General features: G+C 40.5%; 1 protein-coding gene across 14 annotated transcripts in view; it reads right to left on the bottom strand.

Annotated features, from left to right (window-relative positions):
• The window catches only part of LOC126188844 (uncharacterized), a 2,133,693-nt gene that overhangs the window by 470,375 nt on the left and 1,642,387 nt on the right, over positions 1 to 20,931 (bottom strand). For 5 of the 14 annotated variants that reach the window (XM_049930483.1, XM_049930468.1, XM_049930476.1 and 2 more), the window contains exon 9: positions 8,973 to 9,077. The exons of the other annotated variants lie outside the window; for them this stretch is intronic. In XM_049930483.1, the coding sequence (XP_049786440.1) occupies positions 8,973 to 9,077 (105 nt within the window). The remainder of the gene's footprint in view (positions 1 to 8,972; positions 9,078 to 20,931) is intronic. 14 annotated transcript variants of the gene reach the window in all.

The raw sequence follows: 20,931 nt of genomic DNA, 5'->3' as shown, positions 1-20,931 counted from the left end.
CAAACAAGCATTAAGGGGTCATTGATTTGGCTCGGATGAAGCAGTGAAAGAGGCAGTACATTCCTGGCTTGCAGCTCAACCAAGAACCTTCTGTTATGAGGGCATCTGGAAGCTTGTGTAACAATGGACGAAGTGCATTGAAATGCAAGGAAACTATGTCAAAAAATGATGTTCCTGTATGTTTACTTTTTGGTTACAATAAAATTTTATAAGTACTTTGAGGATAATAATTGACTTAACCTTATTAAATTAAAGAATCAGTTGCATTATGATCAATTTGTGAAAGTTATGCAGTAGAAAAGTTTCAGTGTGTTAATATAAGATGGCTTCCTTATTGTTACTGTGATTATGTGGCTCATCCAGTTAATTTAATTAATACTTGTACTCATTATGCACCATTTTACTGACATTTCTGAATTGCTTTACTACTGGATCTGCTACAGATGACCCGCAGTAATTACCTGGTGGAATGAGGTTTCATGAAGCTGACTGATACTTAAGCTGGCATTAACAGAATAATTAGTATTATGCATTAAATTAACTATAATTCAATTATAATAACCATAATTATGAATTATATGTTAAAAAGGGAAGAGTAAATGATTTACACTTGCAAGGCTGAATTGGACTTAATGATGTTTTACAGATACCTACATTTTCAATATTTCTTTCTACAAGGTTGCTTTCTAGTTTTGCTGGATGAGGAAATTTACTGAGTAGTGCACTATAATGAGAAATTAGTGATAAACATTAATGTTGCTAATCAGCTGTTAATGAAACTTAATACATAAATAAATTTTTCAAAAAAATTTCTTGCTGATTTTAATGTTATGTGTCTTTATGAGAAAGTACTATATACTTTGCTGTGCCTAGGTTTGTCATAGGTTCAGATTTACTGTAGTAATTGTAACAACATGTGACAGCTTAACTGTGAGTTGATGCAGAACTAATAATGTTTGCAGTTATTCATTTTACTTTAATTTTTTGAACATCCATGTTATCATGTACAATGATACAGGACTTGTCATATGTTGATACAAAATGAAAAAAGCTTAAATAATAGTCTCCATATACAAACCATAGAGATAATTAAATAGATAAACAGAAACAAATAATCCAGATGAAATCAGACAGATTATCAAATACATGAACCAAACAAACTCTAAGTTTACATTATATTCAGTGACACGTGGCCACATTTAACTTAAGTTGTGAATGTCCTTGAATTCATAAAATTCATGTGCTCATCAACACTGTAAAAGCTTTCAATTACAAGCATTTTCTTAGGCCCATTTTTTAAAAAAAAGGTGATATCTTTTTAGCTCCTAAGGGAAGAGCACTAAAGAAATGGGGCGATATGTTACACTTTTTTGATACTAGGCTTTCTTAGGTTCTCCTCGATGGAAGTCAGTACTAGTTTCATAGTCATAGTAATCACTGTCAAAAGCAAAGAACTGGGGATGGGATTTCAAAAAGCATATATTTTCATGGGTATATATGGGTAGAAGAGTCATAAATTTCAGTTCTTTGAATATTTCCCCACAGGACTTCCTAAGTGCAAACCGTTTTATAATTCTTATTTCTCGTTTTTTGATAGTAAATGAGCATTTTTCTGGACTAGATATGCCCCAAAATATGATACTATATCACAGTACACAATGCATGAATCCATAAAAGACACTCATCACTGTTTCTTCATTGCAGGAATTTTGTAGCATTCTTAATATATAACAGCATCTACTAAATTTTTTTATTGACCCATTCTATAGGTTTATCCCATTCAAGGTGCTCATCTAAATGAATTCTTAAAAATTTAGTATTTAAAGTTTGTAGTACTTTCTGTTCACCTAACTTCACTACTGTGTTAGTGTTTACTTAATTTGACGTATGCGTATAATTCATCCATAATGTTTTCATATCGTTAACAAATAAATTTATCTCTAAACCATTTAACTGCTTCTTCATTTGTTATTTCTATTTTTTGTGTAAGCCAGTCACATTCCAAGCTTTAACAAAGAGACTAGTATTGTCAGCAAAAACAGTACAGCATCAGCTAGTGTTAAATAACTTGATATGTCATTCATGAATATCAAGAACAATAGGGGTCCCAACGCTGTTCCTTGGGATACTTGGTGAGTAACTTTCTCATATCCAGAAAAAGTACAATTTACCTTCACAAACTATTTCTACATTCTATTATCTATAAGATAAGTATGATGGAAACCACATATGAGCAGTGCCATAGACTCCATAGCAGCACTGTTAGTGAAGCAAAATTTTACGATAAGTAACATCAAATGCCTTTGATAAGTCTAAAAACGATCCACAGTTTATTTCATTATCATCAATCAAATTTAGAAGGAGTTTTAGGAAATTATAGATAGCAGTTTCAGTCAATCTACTTTTGCTGTATTCTCCAGACATTGCTGCCTCTGACTTATCACCTGTAGAATATGGGGCAAATATTCTACATTTGTTCAAAAAACAGAGTCTTTTGTACATTGTTTTTTCAAAAATTTTTGACAAAGATGACAACTTTAATAAAGGAGCACTGTTTTTAAATAATGGTTTTATTATTGACAGCTTAAGTTCTCTAGGGTATATACCAGTGCTGAAAGAAACATTAATTACAAGGTGTACAACTTTGCTTCGGCCACTTTTTCCCCACCATTTGAGGCTTTAATGAAACAAATTGGTTACACATGTATCGTTCAATGTATTTTCCATCACTGGCCACTAATTTCTCCCATATTTCAGGCATTGTATGAATCCTGTGTGAAAGAAATTGTTCATCTTTTGGCAATGATCCACGAATCGTTCCAACTTGTGACTTCTTCATGAAATCGGAAGTGTTGGTCAGCCAGACCATGCACCATTGACCTAAACAGGTGATAGTCAGAGGCAGCAAAGTCTGGAGAATACAGTGGGTGGGGTAGGACTTCCCATTTTAACGTTTCAAAGTACGTTTTGACCTCTTTTGCAACGTGGGGTTGAGCGTTGTCGTGGTGCAAAATCACTTTATCGTACCTCTCGCTATATTGCGGCCATTTGTCTTTTAATGCTCTGCTCAAACACATTAATTGCATTCGATAATGAGCACTTGTGATTGTTTCACTTGGTTTTAACACCTCATAGTACATGACGCTGAGCTGTGGTCCCACCAAATGCAGAGTATGATCTTGGAGTTGTGAATATTCGGTTTGGTCACCAATGCGGAAGCATGGCCGGGATATCCCCATGATTTTTTGCATTTAGGGTTATTGTAGTGAACCCATTTTTCGTCCCCAGTCACAATGCAATGCAGAAATCCCTTTTATTTTTGCCTCTGAAGCACCTGTTCACAAACACACAAACGCCATTCAACATCTCTTGGTTTCAGCTCACACGGGACCCAAGTTCCTTCTTTCTGAATCATCCACATAGCCTTGAGACATTTTGAAATGGTTTGATGTGTCACTCCCACTAATCGTGCCAATTCTTCTTGCATTTGATGCGAGTCTTCACTCAGCAATGTCTCCAATTCTGCATCTTCGAAAACATTCTCTCTTCCAGCACTATTCTGGTGTACAACATTAAAATCACTGTTCTTGAAGCCTTGAAACCCCTCATCACACGTTTTTTCACTAATAGCGTCCATACCGTACATACTTTAGATCATTTGATGAGACTCAGCCACTGGTTTCTTCATATTAAAACAAAACAGTAACACCTCCCACAAATAACGAGAATTAAGGTCGTAAACTGGCATTTTCAATCAAGAACAACTTTATGATGCAGACACAGATTGACTAATGTTTGAATGCGGTTATGTTGGCTGAAGTCCAAGCTAACTGCCTGACATCTGCAATCTGTTTCTTTCGATCGCTACTTACCGTTGTCACCATCTATCGGCAAATGGCAGAAGCAAAGATGTACATCTTATATGTCAACAAGCAGAGAAACAATATATTTGCTGTGTTTAATTAGTTTATCTGGAATACCATCTGTACTACATGAAAATTTGTTTTTTAGTTTGCTGATTGCATTATCTGCCTATTGTACTCTTACAGGATACAAAAACATAGTTTTGGGATTTACAGAGATGCTATGATTAGTCTTTATATGATTTTCTACTGTACTTGTAAAGGGTCTGTTGAATATAGTGGCGATTTTAAAGGAATATTTATAGTTTTACCCTTGCTTTTTGCTTTGTTTGTGCCTAATTTTATATTTATCACATTCCAAAGTGATTTCATTTTTTTGTTGCACTTGTTTCTGATGATGTGTGAACTGTTGCTTAATTTTTTTGTTGCTGCGTTAACTTTCTTGTACACTTTTCTGTAACAGTTTACATACTGTTTCAGAGGTAGATTATGCCTAGCTGATTTAATTAATTTTCTAAATTACTCTGAAGATTTTCTTGTCCCCTGTGTTATCAAAGTTTTACTTCTGTTTTTACTTTAATTTCCTTAAGAGGGAATGGGATTTCATAGTTATGTTTTTGACAAGATAAAAATGACTCAGACTTGATATCTGCATTGTCATATTTATCCAAATCCCAGTCTGAATTTTTTAACAATGAATTAAACTCCTAACATTGTCCTCATTTATAAATCTTCTTTTCCTAGAATTTGTGCTGAGTAGATTATTTACATTAAATTTTATTGCTTCATTATCTGAGAATCCAGTATCAATCACTTTTGTATTATTACAAATGTTTGCAAGTCAAAAAAATTTGATCAATTGCAGTTTTAGAGGTCTTTCCAAGTTTACTGTATTCGTGGCCAGTGGGTGATAAATTATGTTAACATAACAATTTTTCAGTTTAGATACATTTTGAAAGGTTATTTGAAAGTTACATTGAAAACTCCAACTACAATAATGTTTTCTTTAAAATTCCTTAATTCACTAAAGAGTCTTTCTACACTGTTTAATAATGCCATAAAGGTGCGTGATGCAGATTGGTATATGCACACAATGATTATTTTGGGTTCTCTACATTTGCAAACACAATATTCAAACACTTTTTCAATGTTATTTATTTTACTGAACGTAATTTCTTTGCATTCAATTCCTTGCTTGTACTATATGCATTTCCTCCATGTCTAAAAGTCTCTCTACAGAAGCTACTAATAATTTCAAATTCTGTTATTCTAGTGATACAAGCTTGGTTTTCCTTCAACCAGTGTTCACTCACACTTACAACTGAAATATCCTTTAGCTGATAAAGCACAAAAGTACTTCTAATTCAGCAGTCTTAGTAGTTTAAATAATCTTTCTTAATTTGCATTTCATTATTGGAAGTGAAAGAGTCTTTTGCACTATAATGTAACTTTATGTGGATTTATCAGATCATTCTCACATACATTCTAGTTGAATTTCAATAATTATTACAATTTATCCTATAGTTGCAACTTCTCTTTTCATAATATTGTACACTCTATGCTGGATTTTCCATTGTTTGGTTATTGTGACAAAAACTGAAAAGTAATGGAAGAATACAGAAGTAATTGTTACAATGGAAACAGAGAGCTATATGAAAATATTTGTCATGTGTATCAAATATCTTTGCTTTTCTCATTTATGTTTTATGACTTTTGTTGACCATGAGAGATGAATAGCAATATAAGATGTCAAACTTTGTTATTTAATGAAAGTCTTCTAAGAAAGTTAGTTGTCCTGATCTGAATGAAGCTGTTGCACCCTATGTGTCAGCTTCCATGTGCTTGCATGAAGTCCCATGTTTTGCAGTGATGGTACTGTGTCATCTGTGCACAGCAAAAGAATTGCTATCAAGTAGTTCTGCCCTGGTTACCAGGAGAGCTGAGTTGCATGTACAATTCATTTCTCAATGCGCATGTTTATGCTTAGATTTAAATTTATTTTCTGTTTCGACTACTCTCTGATACCATGCTATGATGTTTTCCAGCACGCTTTCTGATTGAAAACTGTGATTCTGTAAGGAGGCTATGCTTCAATTGAGTTACTCTTGAGTTACAATCGGAGAGTAGCCTAACATGTTGGAATTAATAAAACCTGTTTTTCTGTTCCTGTGGTTTTCCGTGTATAAATAGAACACATCTGACAACTGTCGGGCAGCATTTCCCCTGTAAGCACTGACAAATGGTGATCCCAAGGTGCCCGGAAGGAAAAGTAATGTGTCAGAGACACAGTGAACCATGCAATGGTCAAAGAGTGCACTGTTTCAGGATTGGCACTAAGCCTTTGCCCCCATTCTGGCCACACAATCCTGTTCTATGGTTTGCACAAGCAGAGGCATATTTCTGCTGCATGGGAAAAATGGCTGATATGACTAAGTTTGCCCTTGTCTTAAATCCATTGGATCCCAGATTTGCAATCAAGGTAGAAGATATCATTACTGCACCACCTGAGACAGGCACATACACTAAGCTCAAGACAGAATTGATACAACATGTGGCTGCCTCCCAGGAAGATCACACGATCACATTAGGCACATGCTGACACAGGAAGAGATCAGCAATAGCAAGCAATTGCTGTAACTGTGTCATCTGCGCAGTAAAGTTGACACGGACACAGTATTGGATACCTTGCTATGAACATTATGGGATACCCACTTGCCACTGCAGATCAAGGCAATCGTTGCCTCACAGACAGACATGCAGCTCAATTGAGCAACACACATATATGTTGGTAACATTGCTGGTTTGGTGATCAGGCAAAGAAGTGTTCACTATCTTCTTTGTCCCCAAATGTCGCTGACAATCAGTGGTAGGCACAACTTACTGCTGAACATCCTCCAAGTGCCTTTTTTTAACCGATTGAGGGTTCAGCATCAAATTCCTGGTAGACACTGGCTCAGACCTGAGTATATTGCCTTGTATGCCTCTGCATCATTGCCAGGTGCCAGTTGCTTTTTGCCTAACAGCTACTAACAACTGTTCAATTGCAATGTATGCCACTCAACAGTTGGACTGTAACACCATATCACGGAGGCAGAGCAGACCTGGTGCACTACCAGCTACTAGCAAATGTGACAAATGCCTGCTTGGTGGATGTCACCAGCCTTTCTGTCACTGGCTTCCGCTGTCACATAGCAGTCCACAGTGCCAGCTGATGGAGGCTTCAAGTGGTGAGTATGCTGCATTACTGAGGGACTACCTGACCTTGACCAGGCCACCCGGTGCCACGAGGTGAAAACCCCATGATACAGTGCATCATATTAAATCAATGGATGGACTCTCCATGGCTTGTATGTCTAGATGTTTGCTAAGTGTTTGGCTCCAAATTTGATTTCATGTTACAGGAAGGCTTAACGCGACCATCTAAAAGTTTGTGGTCATCAGCATTATACTTAGTGCCAAAGAAAGGTGGCACCTGGCACCTATGCAGTGATTGTTGTGGCTTAACTTTCAAACAGTTTCTGACAGATAACCTATACTGCTTTTAAGGGACTTTAATTACAAGCTACATGGTGCCACCATTTTCACTGTCTTGGACTGAGCAAAAGCTGCAGGAGACATACTAAAGACCGCCATAATCTTACGTTTTGATTTATATGAGAGCATGATTATGACCTTCAGCTTATGCAGTGCAGATAAAATGTGGTAGAGATTTATAGGTTCTGTTCTTAAAAGATTACCATTCTGCTTTGTTTACCTTGATGATGTCCTGGTGTTCTCCACCAGTCTGGAACAACATCATCAGCATGTGCTTGAGGTCTTCGGATAACTAGAACAATATGGAGTCATACTGAACATAGCCAAATGTGTTTTTGGGCAGCCAGAAGTGATGTTTCTTGGTCATAAATCTCAGCTGTGAGCTTCTTTCCTTCTGACCGAGAAGGTAGAAGCAATACTACAACCCAGGCCACCTACAGTAAAGGAATTATGACATTTCTTGGGCGTGCTTAATTTCTACAGATGACACTTTCCCCATGCAGCAGAGATACAGGAACCTTCGACAGCAACATTGTCAGGTCCTAATGTTAAAACAGGAAGTCTCTTGTGCACTGGACAGAAGATATGCGCTCTGCATTCAAGGATGCAAAGTAGAGCATGGCTGATGGCAGCCTTTGAAGCATCCCCAAAACTTGATGCACCACTAGCTACTGTCATGGATACGAGTAAGACCCATTATTGTGGATTCTAACAATGCCTGGCAGCCACTGGCATATTACTCCCATGACTGTGTACCAGGCAGTCAGATATCTTCATCCGCAAGTCAAAGTATGAGTCTTTACTTCATGACTTCTCTGTCTTCTACGTTGATCTCTACAAGTTTACCACCACAGGTAATGTATGTGTGGTTGTGAGCAGAGGTGGGGGGAGGGGGGAGGGCCAGTGGTAGGTAGAAAGCAGAGCCAAATCTTGTAAATAGGGTGGATAAATTTGAGCTCCAAACCCCTCAGCTTGCCCATTGCCAAAGGACACCTTGTATGCAGATGCATTCTGCTGAAATGGAGCTACTTTGTTTTTTTCCTTCATCACATTTCTCTAGAACACTTGTTTTGTATGTGCCAGTTATTGCTTTGTCCTTTGCAATATCATTATCAAGAATAACTCTTTTTGTATTCTAGATGAAACTTCTTATCATCTTTCTTACAGGTGAGATCAACTTGACTTCTGGTGCAAAATTAATAGCTGCACTGACTGAAAGTGGGTTTATTTTTTACATGACGTGTTGTCCACAGTAAAAAACCAGTGCATAAGGTTGACTGCATTCTTTTTAAAATGATCCAAACATGAAGTTTTGGTATGAGATTTGAATGCACTGGACTACAGAGAACATTACAGATGGTAGAATACAAGGCATGAGAGGCAAGACTCAGTTAGTTACATTCTTTACTGTATGAAACTTACATGTCATACAAACTATTCACAGTGGGAAAAAATGAGATTAAAGAGATACAATTTCAAACACAGGTGTCAGTGAACATGGGTATTATGAAAGGAAACGGAGATGCATAGAATATGAACTGTTTTTGTTTCATGTTTCTATGATATAATGCTTACCGATCCTCCTGTTATAATGCAATCAGAACTGGCATCATCTTCTCCACCGTTGGAGTTGGTGCTACAAACTTCTAGCCAGATGTAATAAATTACACCTTCAACAACCTAAAACAAATGTGTCTTTTACATATCAAAACCACAATCAAGTCTAAATTTGAAGGCAGGTACATAAGTTAAGTACAACACTTAAAAGAGAAAGCACATTTAGTACTGACACCAATGTACAACCAGAACAGAACTGACCTCTTGGATGGAGAATGCAGTTGTTTACATGAACACTGAATATTGATGGTTGCCTGTATTTATACAAACATCAAATATTCCTGAATGTACAGAAATTACAAACATATGATATTTCAACAACTTTCGAGAAATGATAAATATCAAACTTGTGTGTGTGTGTGTGTGTGTGTGTGTGTGTGTGTGTGTGTGTGTGTGTGTGTGTGTGTGTATGAGTGATCTTCTCCCAAACCCCTGGATCAATTTCAACCAAATGTGGCCTCTTGGTACCACCATTGTGGGATTTATAGCTTCCTAGCTCCAGTAGGAGTGCCAATGGCCTTGCTGCAATGGTAACACCAATTCTCATCAGGTCACCCAAGTTAAGTGCTGTCAGGCTGGGCTAGCACTTGGATAGGTGACCATCCGGTCTGCTGAGTGCTATTGGCAAGCAGGATGCACTCAGCCCTTGTGAGGCAAACTGAGGAGCTACTTGATTGAGAAGTAGTGGCTCCAGTCTCAGAAATTGACATACGGCCACGAGAGTGGTGTGCTGACCACATGCCTCTCCATATCCGCATCCAGTGACACCTGTGGGCTGAGGATGGCATGGCGGCCAGTCAATACCTTTGGGCCTTCATGGCCTGTTCGGGAGGAGTTTACTTTTTTTTTTTTAGCTCCAATAGGAACAGACATGCAGCCAAAAATGTCTTTTTCAGCCCTTGGCATATTGTCTCCCTACACAACAGGCATGTTCCACTGGAACTGTGTTGGCCCACCAAATCAGTCTGCTTTGTAGGGCAGTTTACATGTCAGGGGTAAGAAATGGTGGTCCAGGCCCCAACAGGTAGGCTGCCCAGCATGACTAGTAAGTTGTGTTGGAGTAGTACTGCCCTGCATTATCCACCTGCTCTGCATGATGGCCTTGATGTCAGGGGCAAATAAATGATTTTGAAGCCCCTGATATGTAGCCTGCCGTGCATGACAGGTGTGTTGTGGGAGCAGTATCAGCCTGCATCATTTAACAGTACTGCAGGGGCTACACATGGAGATGAGATTGGCTGGGCACAGTCTTAAAAGGATAGAGGAAGGGATGGATATGGCATAAGGATGAAGGGGAGATCCATGAGGGAAGTGGAAGATGTAGAATGGTAATGTGCAGGTGAAAAAGGAAGAGGGGGAGGCAGAGATGGAGGGAGGAGGATTGGTTAGAGGAAGGGGAGAGAAAGACATAGTGACAGAGAGGGGATGGAGGAAATATAGGGGAATGGAGGAGGAGATGAAGAGACAAAGAGAGTGGGGAGGATGAGATAGACAGATATAGTTGGGAGAATGGGGTGGACACAGAGAGGGGAACAAGGTGGTGTGTTCAATATACATGTCAAACACTTACGCAGGTGAAGCCAAGGGGAAAAGGCTAGTAATAAATAATTGCTGGTGGTCAGGTTTGCACTGGTGATCCACAATATGCTAGCCAGTGATGCTAACCATTATGATATGGCGCATGCCCCACAGGTCATGACATTACACCCTCACCTGGAGAAACAGCAACTCACTGTTTCAGAAGTTCTCATTGGTGCTGACAACAGTACCCTGGATCTAGACCTTGTCAATGGTTCTATTTATGGCGGTACTGGCTGATGTTCACATTCTGGTCATGTCACATGCTCTTCATTATGAAGCACATTGAAGGTAGCCCCTCCTGCCATAATTTCACAACTGTTGAGAGGGTCTTTGTTTCCTTGAGCCTCCCATTGTCAATCTGCACCTCTGGACTGTAGTAGGGCTTCATAGGCAGGACAAGGACAGTGTTCCTGTACTTTTGCTGTCTTGTTGAAGGGTCATAATTCTCGACTTCAAATGTGACATACAAGTAGTGACAAAGGATATGATACCACCAAAAGCAGTGCTTTAGAACTTTTTTTATAGTCCCATTGTCCACACAAGCATAAAAATCCATACTAAGCCTCCTGGGCTCTATCTCACTCACCAATGCTTAGCCTTACAGCACTTTTGTCTTTCTTCTGGACATCCAGTGTCCACATTCAAGCCAGCTGCCTTACTTCTTTGGCGCTGGTGATTATGTACGAGGGTTGCCCACAAAGTAATGCAGTGCACATTTTTTCTTCAATAATTCTTTATTGAACATAATGAGAATTACACATACAAAAGAATGATGTTTTATCTACACACCCACATAATCTCTATCCCATTTTATGGCCTTCCTCCAGCGCAAAACATGGGTGTGTATGCCCTGTTGGTGCCAATCCTTGTCCTGGTGGCAGAGCCAGTGCTTCACTGTGTAAATCACCTCCTCATCATCCTCAAAATGCCGAGTCATAATGCTTCTGTCCTCATGCATGACAACATCAGCTCGCTGCAACATGTCAGGTGTGACAGTCTTGGATGGTCTCTCTGATCACTGCAAATTGTGGAGCTCCACCGAACCGCCTCCTGGTGACCTCACCTTCTGTGCCCAGTGGCTAACTGTACTTCTGTTGACTGCAGATGCTTCATATACTTTGCACAAGTGTTTGTGAATATTCCTCACAGATTCTTTCTCTGTAGTGAGAAATTCAGTGATGGCATGTTGCTTTTAACGTACATCACCTACATCATTTTGAAACTGTCCTGCAGCTATGCTATCTGTTGGGTGTGACGGAAACTTGGCGTGCATACTTAGGAGATTTCAAATAATACATATGTAACATTTCACATTCATAGCATTGTTTTCACCTGAGAAAAAAATGAGGTGCATTATTTTCTGGGCAACCCTCGTATTTCATGTAGTGATCCTGAGTATCATATGTCTGAAACTGGAACAAGGTGCTTATTGTCCACTGGACCTGACGGGATACCAATTCGATTCTACACAGAGTACGCGAAAGAACTTGCCCCCCTTCTAACAGCCGTGTACCGCAAGTCTCTAGAGGAACAGAAGGTTCCAAATGATTGGAAAAGAGCACAGGTAGTCCCAGTCTTCAAGAAGGGTCGTCGAGCAGATGCGCAAAACTATAGACCTATATCTCTGACGTCGATCTGTTGTAGAATTTTAGAACATGTCTTTTGCTCGAGTATCATGTCGTTTTTGGAAACTCAGAATCTACTATGTAGGAATCAACATGGATTCCGGAATCAGTGATCGTGTGAAACCCAACTCGCTTTATTTGTTCATGAGACCCAGAAAATATTAGATACAGGCTCCCAGGTAGATGCTATTTTTCTTGACTTCCGGAAGGCGTTCGATACAGTTCCGCACTGTCGCCTGATAAACAAAGTAAGAGCCTACGGAATATCAGACCAGCTGTGTGGCTGGATTGAAGAGTTTTTAGCAAACAGAACACAGCATGTTGTTATCAACGGAGAGACGTCTACAGACATTAAAGTAACCTCTGGCGTGCCACAGGGGAGTGTTATGGGACCATTGCTTTTCACAATATATATAAATGACCTAGTAGATAGTGTCGGAAGTTCCATGCGGCTTTTCGCGGATGATGCTGTAGTATACAGAGAAGTTGCAGCACTAGAAAATTGTAGCGAAATGCAGGAAGATCTGCAGCGGATAGGCACTTGCTGCAGGGAGTGGCAACTGACCCTTAATATAGACAAATGTAATGTATTGCGAATACATAGAAAGAAAGATCCATTATTGTATGATTATATGATAGCGAAACAAACACTGGTAGCAGTTACTTCTGTAAAATACACTCCTGGAAATGGAAAAAAGAACACATTGACACCGGTGTGTCAGACCCACCATACTTGCTCCGGACACTGCGAGAGGGCTGTACAAGCAATGATCACATGCACGGCACAGCGGACACACCAGGAACCGCGGTGTTGGCCGTCGAATGGCGCTAGCTGCGCAGCATTTGTGCACCGCCGCCGTCAGTGTCAGCCAGTTTGCCGTGGCATACGGAGCTCCATCGCAGTCTTTAACACTGGTAGCATGCCGCGACAGCGTGGACATGAACCGTATGTGCAGCTGACGGACTTTGAGCGAGGACGTATAGTGGGCATGCGGGAGGCCGGGTGGACGTACCGCCGAATTGCTCAACACGTGGGGCGTGAGGTCTCCACAGTACATCGATGTTGTCGCCAGTGGTCGGCGGAAGGTGCACGTGCCCGTCGACCTGGGACCGGACCGCAGCCACGCACGGATGCACGCCAAGACCGTAGGATCCTACGCAGTGCCGTAGGGGACCGCACCGCCACTTCCCAGCAAATTAGGGACACTGTTGCTCCTGGGGTATCGGCGAGGACCATTCGCAACCGTCTCCATGAAGCTGGGCTACGGTCCCGCACACCGTTAGGCCGTCTTCCGCTCACGCCCCAACATCGTGCAGCCCCATCGTTCTACCATTCCTAGACCGGCAAGGGAACTTGCTGTTCCAACAGGACAATGCACGTCCGCATGTATCCCGTGCCACCCAACGTGCTCTAGAAGGTGTAAGTCAACTACCCTGGCCAGCAAGATCTCCGGATCTGTCCCCCATTGAGCATGTTTGGGACTGGATGAAGCGTCGTCTCACGCGGTCTGCACGTCCAGCACGAACCCTGGTCCAACTGAGGCGCCAGGTGGAAATGGCATGGCAAGCCGTTCCACAGGACTACATGCAGCATCTCTACGATCGTCTCCATGGGAGAATAGCAGCCTGCATTGCTGCGAAAGGTGGATATACACTGTACTAGTGCCGACATTGTGCATGCTCTGTTGCCTGTGTCTATGTGCCTGTGGTTCTGTCAGTGTGATCATGTGATGTATCTGACCCCAGGAATGTGTCAATAAAGTTTCCCCTTCCTGGGACAATGAATTCACGGTGTTCTTATTTCAATTTCCAGGAGTGTATCTGGGAGTATGCGTGCGGAACGATTTGAAGTGGAATGATCATATAAAATTAATTGTTGGTAAGGCGGGTACCAGGTTGAGATTCATTGGGAGAGTCCTTAGAAAATGTAGTCCATCAACAAAGGAGGTGGCTTACAAAACACTCGTTCGACCTATACTTGAGTATTGCTCATCAGTGTGGGATCCGTACCAGATCGGGTTGACGGAGGAGATAGAGAAGATCCATAGAAGAGCGGCGCGTTTCGTCACAGGGTTATTTGGTAACCGTGATAGCGTTACGGAGATGTTTAACAAACTCAAGTGGCAGACTCTGCAAGAGAGGCGCTCTGCATCGCGGTGTAGCTTGCTCGCCAGGTTTCGAGAGGGTGCGTTTCTGGATGAGGTATCGAATATATTGCTTCCCCCTACTTATACCTCCCGAGGAGATCACGAATGTAAAATTAGAGAGATTAGAGCGCGCACAGAGGCTTTCAGACAGTCGTTCTTTCCGCGAACCATACGCAACTGGAACAGGAAAGGGAGATAATGACAGTGGCACGTAAAGTGCCCTCCGCCACACACCGTTGGGTGGCTTGCGGAGTATAAATGTAGATGTAGATGTAGATTGTTGACTAGCCCTCATGACCGTGAAGCAGAAAAAACAGTGTTAAGTGCTCAGTGTCTTGGTTCACTGTACTGTATGCGAATGTTGTGACAGGCAGTACAGTACCCCATTCTCTCTGTTTTACATTAATGTATATTGAGAGCATATCTGCCAATGTTTTATTAAAGTGTTGTGTGGGACCACTAATCTGTGGATGGTAGACAGTTATTATGCTGCATGTTATGTCAGAACATGAAATTACCTTTGATATTAGTCTCGACTGGAAAACTTTTTCAGATGAAACATCATCACAAAGGGTGCTTTGTGCTTCCAAATGATGTCTTCTACAAGGAACTCCACAATTTATGGAGCTGCAGCAGTTGGCACTTTTGGTGACTGCATAGCAGGTGAGGTAGTCAGTGCAGACTCTTGTCCATCAATTCCTGTTTGCTGAGTTCACGAACCTCCATGAGAGATTGATACCTATACAGCACAATGGCACTGCTAGAGGTGGGTCTGATACCAGATGCCCCAGAGGTAACAGCAGCAGGTTCTTTTATTATTGGCATCCCTTACAGTGTCTCACAGCATAATGGGCCTGTCAAGACCTGGCCAGTGATTCCTGCATCTGTTTATGTCTAGAGTCATCATGAATCCTAGGTCTCCTGATGTTGGAGTGCCATGGAAATGCTTGCAGACAGCTGGCCGTAGATGAGCTGGGATGACTAGTACCATTTCAATTCAACAGGGGTCACAGTTCCCTTTATACAATGCACCATTTATTAATTAGAACTCTCCTTTGGTTGGTTCCCGATCCTTCAAGATGTCTATGGTTTTCAGCGGTGCTCGATCTTCCCTCTATTTAACAGTAATGTCATTTAATGCAGCAATGACAGATTTCATGCACACTGCTGTGTTCTACTACAGTATTACTTGAAAGGCAGTTGGAATCTTTGATTTTGCATCTGCTTTTGTATATCACTGTGACGTCATACCCCCAAAAGCCTGAATTCCCATCTTGATAGTCAACCCAATGGATCCTTCAAGCTAATAAGCCAGCATAGAGAATGGTGGCTTATCACAACAAAGAATGATTGGCTAAACTAATAAATCCAGAACTTGTATATAACCCAAACAGCTCCAAGGCACTCTTTCTCACGTGTAGAATATTTCATCTCTGACATAAACTGTTGCCTTTTAGTCACCTTCCTGAATTTTCACTAGAACTGCACTTATATCATAACCAACAGTGTCAGTTTAAAGTTCTGCCTCAGTAATCTCTTACTACAATGCTAGGACTGAAGAAGTTACTCTCTCCTTAAGCACAAGTAGAGAGCTTTCTTGCACCTCATTCCAGGAAAACTTCTCATCTTGCAACAATCGTTACTGTAATGGACATGCCTTGGTACAAAAGTCCAATTGTTGGTAGCATGTGCACTTTCCAAGAAAAATTCTCAAAACACAAAATTATGTGATAGATGCCCAGGATTTTTATTTCTTGGCCAGTGAAGAGGGGCTTTCTTGGACTGGGGCAAAGGTCTGCAGTCTGAATACATTTTGCCATGGTTGGCAGGTGGATGAGATGTAGTTCAAACACTTTCAAAAAATGACATTTTGAATCAGATGACACTGAGACATCGTCCCTTTAAGATTTTGCAGCAGGTTGTGCATCATATGCTGGTGCATTACACAGTCTAAATGGCATACCTTTAATGTAACAGAGGCTGTCAAGAGTAATGAAGGCAAGCTGTTCCAAGTCAGCCTCATAAACCCAGATTTACCATTAGCCTGTCTCCACATCCACAGTTGACAAATATGTACTTTGTCCCTTTCAGGCAGTCTACAATGTTAGCAATGTGTGGCAATGGATAGACATCTTTCTTCATGAAACTTCCTGGCAGATTAAAATGGTTTGCCAGACCGAGACTTGAACATGGGGACTTTGCCTTTCATGGGCAAGTGCTTTACCCTCTGAGCTACCCAAGTACGACTCACACCCTGTCCTCACAGCTTCACTTCTGCCAGTACTTCATCTCCTACCTTCCAAATTTTACAGAAGCTCTCCTGCACAGGAGAGCCAAGTGAGAGTGTCCCCCCTGGCTGCCTGAGAAAAAGCTTGAGAAAAGGATTAGGGAAGGGAGCACGTCACCTCATTTGCAGAACTGCAAGACAGGCCAAGCTCATGCAGTGGACCCACCTGTTATTTAGACACTATTGGGTGGCAAGGTGTCTCGCTATGCTGAAACAGGATGTGCACTCCAAGAAGATGGAATTAGATACTGTGAAACAATTAACCACGTGTCTCATGTGCCAGAAGGCTAAGCCAGCAAGAGAAAGAATTATGAGATTATTGCAGCACATCTTTGCATCTGCACTGTGAGAACTACTCTCAGTAGATACGTAGTGGGAAGTCCCCCTATAGGCAGAGGTGGAACTCAGTTTCTTTTTGCCATCCTAGATTAATTTAAAACGTACAGTTTGTATCAAAAAGAATAATCTAAGTTGGCATGCCTGTATTCCTCAAACTAGTAAACATATACAATGAATTTTGTTTTTTGGTGAATGGGAAATTCAAAAAGTTTTTTTTCATACCTTTTCAAAGGTGTTCAATATGCACCCCCTTGAGATGCATCGCATATGTCAGTGTGGTATACAAATTGTTCCCACACTGCAGGGAGCATGTCTTGAGTTACAGCTTCCACAGTTGCTGTTATGTAAAGTCTCAGTTCATTCATTGTTGCTGTTAACGGAGTCACATAAACAGTCTTTTATAAACCCCTCCACAAGAAATAATCACATACAATCAAGTCTGGTGGCCTTGGAGGCCAGTAATCTAAGGTTGAATCATTTGTTCAAGTGTGATCGATCCAGTGTTCAGTAATTCTTTGATTTAAAAATACATGCGCTTCCAGATGCCAGTGAGTGGTGTCCTATACTGTTGGTGAATGAAGTCATTCAAATCAGTCTCCAGCTGTGGGAAAAGATAGTTCTCAGGCATATAAAGATATGTGCTTCCTGTAACAGACTTTTCAGCAAAGAAAAATGGACCATACACCTTTTCCTGTGAACTGCACAAAACACTTTAAATTTTGGAAAGTCCCTCTCATGTTGTACAGCTTTGTGTGGTTGTTTGATACTCCCTATTCTCACATTATGATGGTTCAGCTTTCCATTTAAATGGAATGTTGCCTTGTCACTAAACACTAAGTGTGGAAGAAAACTGTCATCCTCCATCTTGCCTAAGAATGAAATTACAGAACTTCACATGTTGTTATTTGTCACCTTAATGAAGAGTTTGCAGTAGCTGAATTTTGTGTGGTTTCATGTGTAAACATCAACAAAACCCATGCCAGATGGACATCAGGGGCATGTTGAGCTGTTGAGCTGCATGGCAAACTGGTTTTTGCAGCCTCCTTGTGGAACTATGGTGGATGCATTCGAAGTCTGTCAGACACTCAAGGATGGCCCAGCGATTTGCCTTTACACAAATAACCTGCATCTTGGAACTGTTCATGCCATTGTCTAATGTTCTGTGCTATAGGAGGATCCACACCATACCAAGTACAAAAGCCATGCTGAACTGCACAAAACGTAGAACACAAAACACTTTCTGTTGTCCCGACACCATTTTTAGTAGACCTGAAGTGAGCACACACTGCTGACTTGAGAGTTTGCTCTTTCCAACAGTACATTATTCACACACATATCTCAAGTAACATGATAGTTATGCTTTTTTAAACCAGATGATTGTTCTTGATACACCCTGTATACTATTTTCTATTCCATGAGAATAACGTCAGCTATTGCTCTTGTGAGGTGTTTGTGGCATTACGCTGATAAGTTTGGTAACCCCAAAGGGATCTTGTTGGACAATGGATCACAGTTCATATCTCATGCCTTGATCACTAAAATGCAGCAGCGAAGAATCACTATTCACCTGAGGCCTATGAGAAAGACAGGCAGTGGTGCGTACATCACGAAGGTAGGCTGAGCTCGCTCACTTGCTTGCTCTACTCAGCAGAAAAACTCACTTGCTCTACTCAGCAGAAAAACTGCATTTCGACACCTGTTAACTGGATGTGTATGTACAAACAAGAATTGCATATTCTTCTGGAATCCACTATTATGGTGATAGAAAGTGCTTAGGCCTACTAATTATTTGTTACAGCTGTACTGGGGTACAATAAAATTAAAATCATGTCAAGATGATTGCATATCTTGTATGAAAAGAGGACTGTTACACAGCAGAGATTAAATGCTACAAACAAGCTGTTATACCATTATGTTGAGAAATTATCTTAAATTTTTTTGTATGACCAGTAGTCAATAAGACTTCACAATACCAGATTCCAGTAGAAGATGCAATTCTCACTGGCACGTACACACCCAGTTGTGAGTTAACAGGTTTAGAAGTGCATTTTGTCTGCTTAGTTAAGCAAGCAAGTGAGCTCAGGCCTACCTTCATGATGTACATGCTGCCACCTGTCTTTCTTGTGGGCCTTGTATTCACTAGACAAGCATTTACCATGCAGCCATGAACCCAGCTTAATGGGTTTCCACAAAATGGGAACCTGGCAAGGGTTCACTGTTCAGTTCGAGATACCAAATAGGTTCAGTATATCCTGCCCTATTATTTTCCATAGACAGATCTCTAATACCAGGGACTTCACAATAGTGTCAAGAAGTTAGATTGAACATGGCGAACACACACACACACACACACACACACACACACATGCTCGCATGTGCACACCACTGTCACTCAGGCTACTATCTAGAATCGAATCATAAAATTTATATGATGCTAACATTTCACTAGGTAAATAGGATGAAGGGGGGTTAGATGAGTTATTAAGTGTCAAATTCTTATATTTTTTTATGTCAAGGGTGGTCAAACACTACTATCAGGAGACATCTCAAAGAATACACGGCAAAAAATGCATAGTAAGAGGAGAATGACTTAATGTGGGGAAGAAAATTAGTTAAGAAAAAGGGGTAGCTGGAGATGAACAATCACAATATCATTATGATTCTGTTGGTCTCAACACACAGTTCCTTTAGCACTTCTAGAAAATAGAAAGTATGGGAAACATTGATCTGTAACAGAAAAAGCTGTCTTGTGTTGAGACTAGTATCTATCTAGAAACCTCATCCAGGCATAGTGATTTCAATGGGAAAATAAACATGGGGGAGAAGAGAAAACAATAAACATAGTATTAAAGGGAATATTATAACACTATATTAAGCCAAGAGATGTAACTGAGAAGAAACAGAAGGGTAGGAAAGGATCATGTTGCCTTAAGGTACTGTATTAGTGTTTGGCACTCAAAAGTTGAAGTGCTATGACAGAGACCACAAGTTGTCATATGGGATCATATTCTGGGGAAACTGGGCAAACAGAGCAAAAGTTTTTAGCGTGCAAAAGCATGTAATAAGACCCATTCATAGTGTAAATTCAAGAACATGATGTAGAAACCCATTCAAGGAACTTTGTATTCTAGCGACGGCTTCTCAGTGTATTTATTCCTTAACGAAATTTGCTCCAAGTAATATATCTCTATTTCCAACCAATAGCTCAATACATGGTATCAATACTAGGAATAAGAAAACTCAACATAAAGACCTAAAATCACTTACCATGGTCCAAAAAGAGGTCCAATATTCAGGAAAACACATTTTAAATACATTGCCAGCAACAATTAAAAACTTGTTTTCAGATAAGGCACAGATTAAACAGAGTTTGAAAGACTTTTTGACAGACAACTCCTTACACTCTACAGATGAATATCTTAACAGGGACTGTTAGACCAGCTTAAGTAAAAATGTCTGTTAGATTTCAATTTTAAAAGCACTTGGTCACAAAAGACAAAATTAGGTATTTTTTGTATGATAAATTTATTAAAAGTGCATAATTGTGTTTCATTCTGACAGTGTTTCAATTGTGTGAATATTAGCAATTCCATTTTACTGTAATGTATTCTCCTATTTTGACAATCTCCTGACAAATGAACAGGGTAATGAGTATTATATCTGTATGTTTCATGTTTTTTATGTTATACTCTCTGACTTGTTCCACACCCACAAGAATCATCTCATTTTTGGGTTTATGGAATGAAAACTGAATCTAATCTAAGGTTTTACTGTGACAGCTGAAGACTATGAGAGAACATTCCGCAACTGGGTCACCATATATATCCTGTTGCTGGCTCCTCCCTCAGAGAATGCCAAAGACACAAGTCTTTGGTGTGTTTGAAGCACTAACCAAATGGCTTATTACAAAGTGGTGACAGCTTGCAGCAAGCACATGC

This window comes from Schistocerca cancellata, chromosome 5, assembly GCF_023864275.1.
Source record: "Schistocerca cancellata isolate TAMUIC-IGC-003103 chromosome 5, iqSchCanc2.1, whole genome shotgun sequence".
In the NCBI taxonomy this organism is placed as follows: Eukaryota; Metazoa; Arthropoda; class Insecta; order Orthoptera; family Acrididae; genus Schistocerca; species Schistocerca cancellata.
Note: the sequence above shows the minus strand (reverse complement) of the source record. Positions and strands in the feature narration are given on the sequence as shown.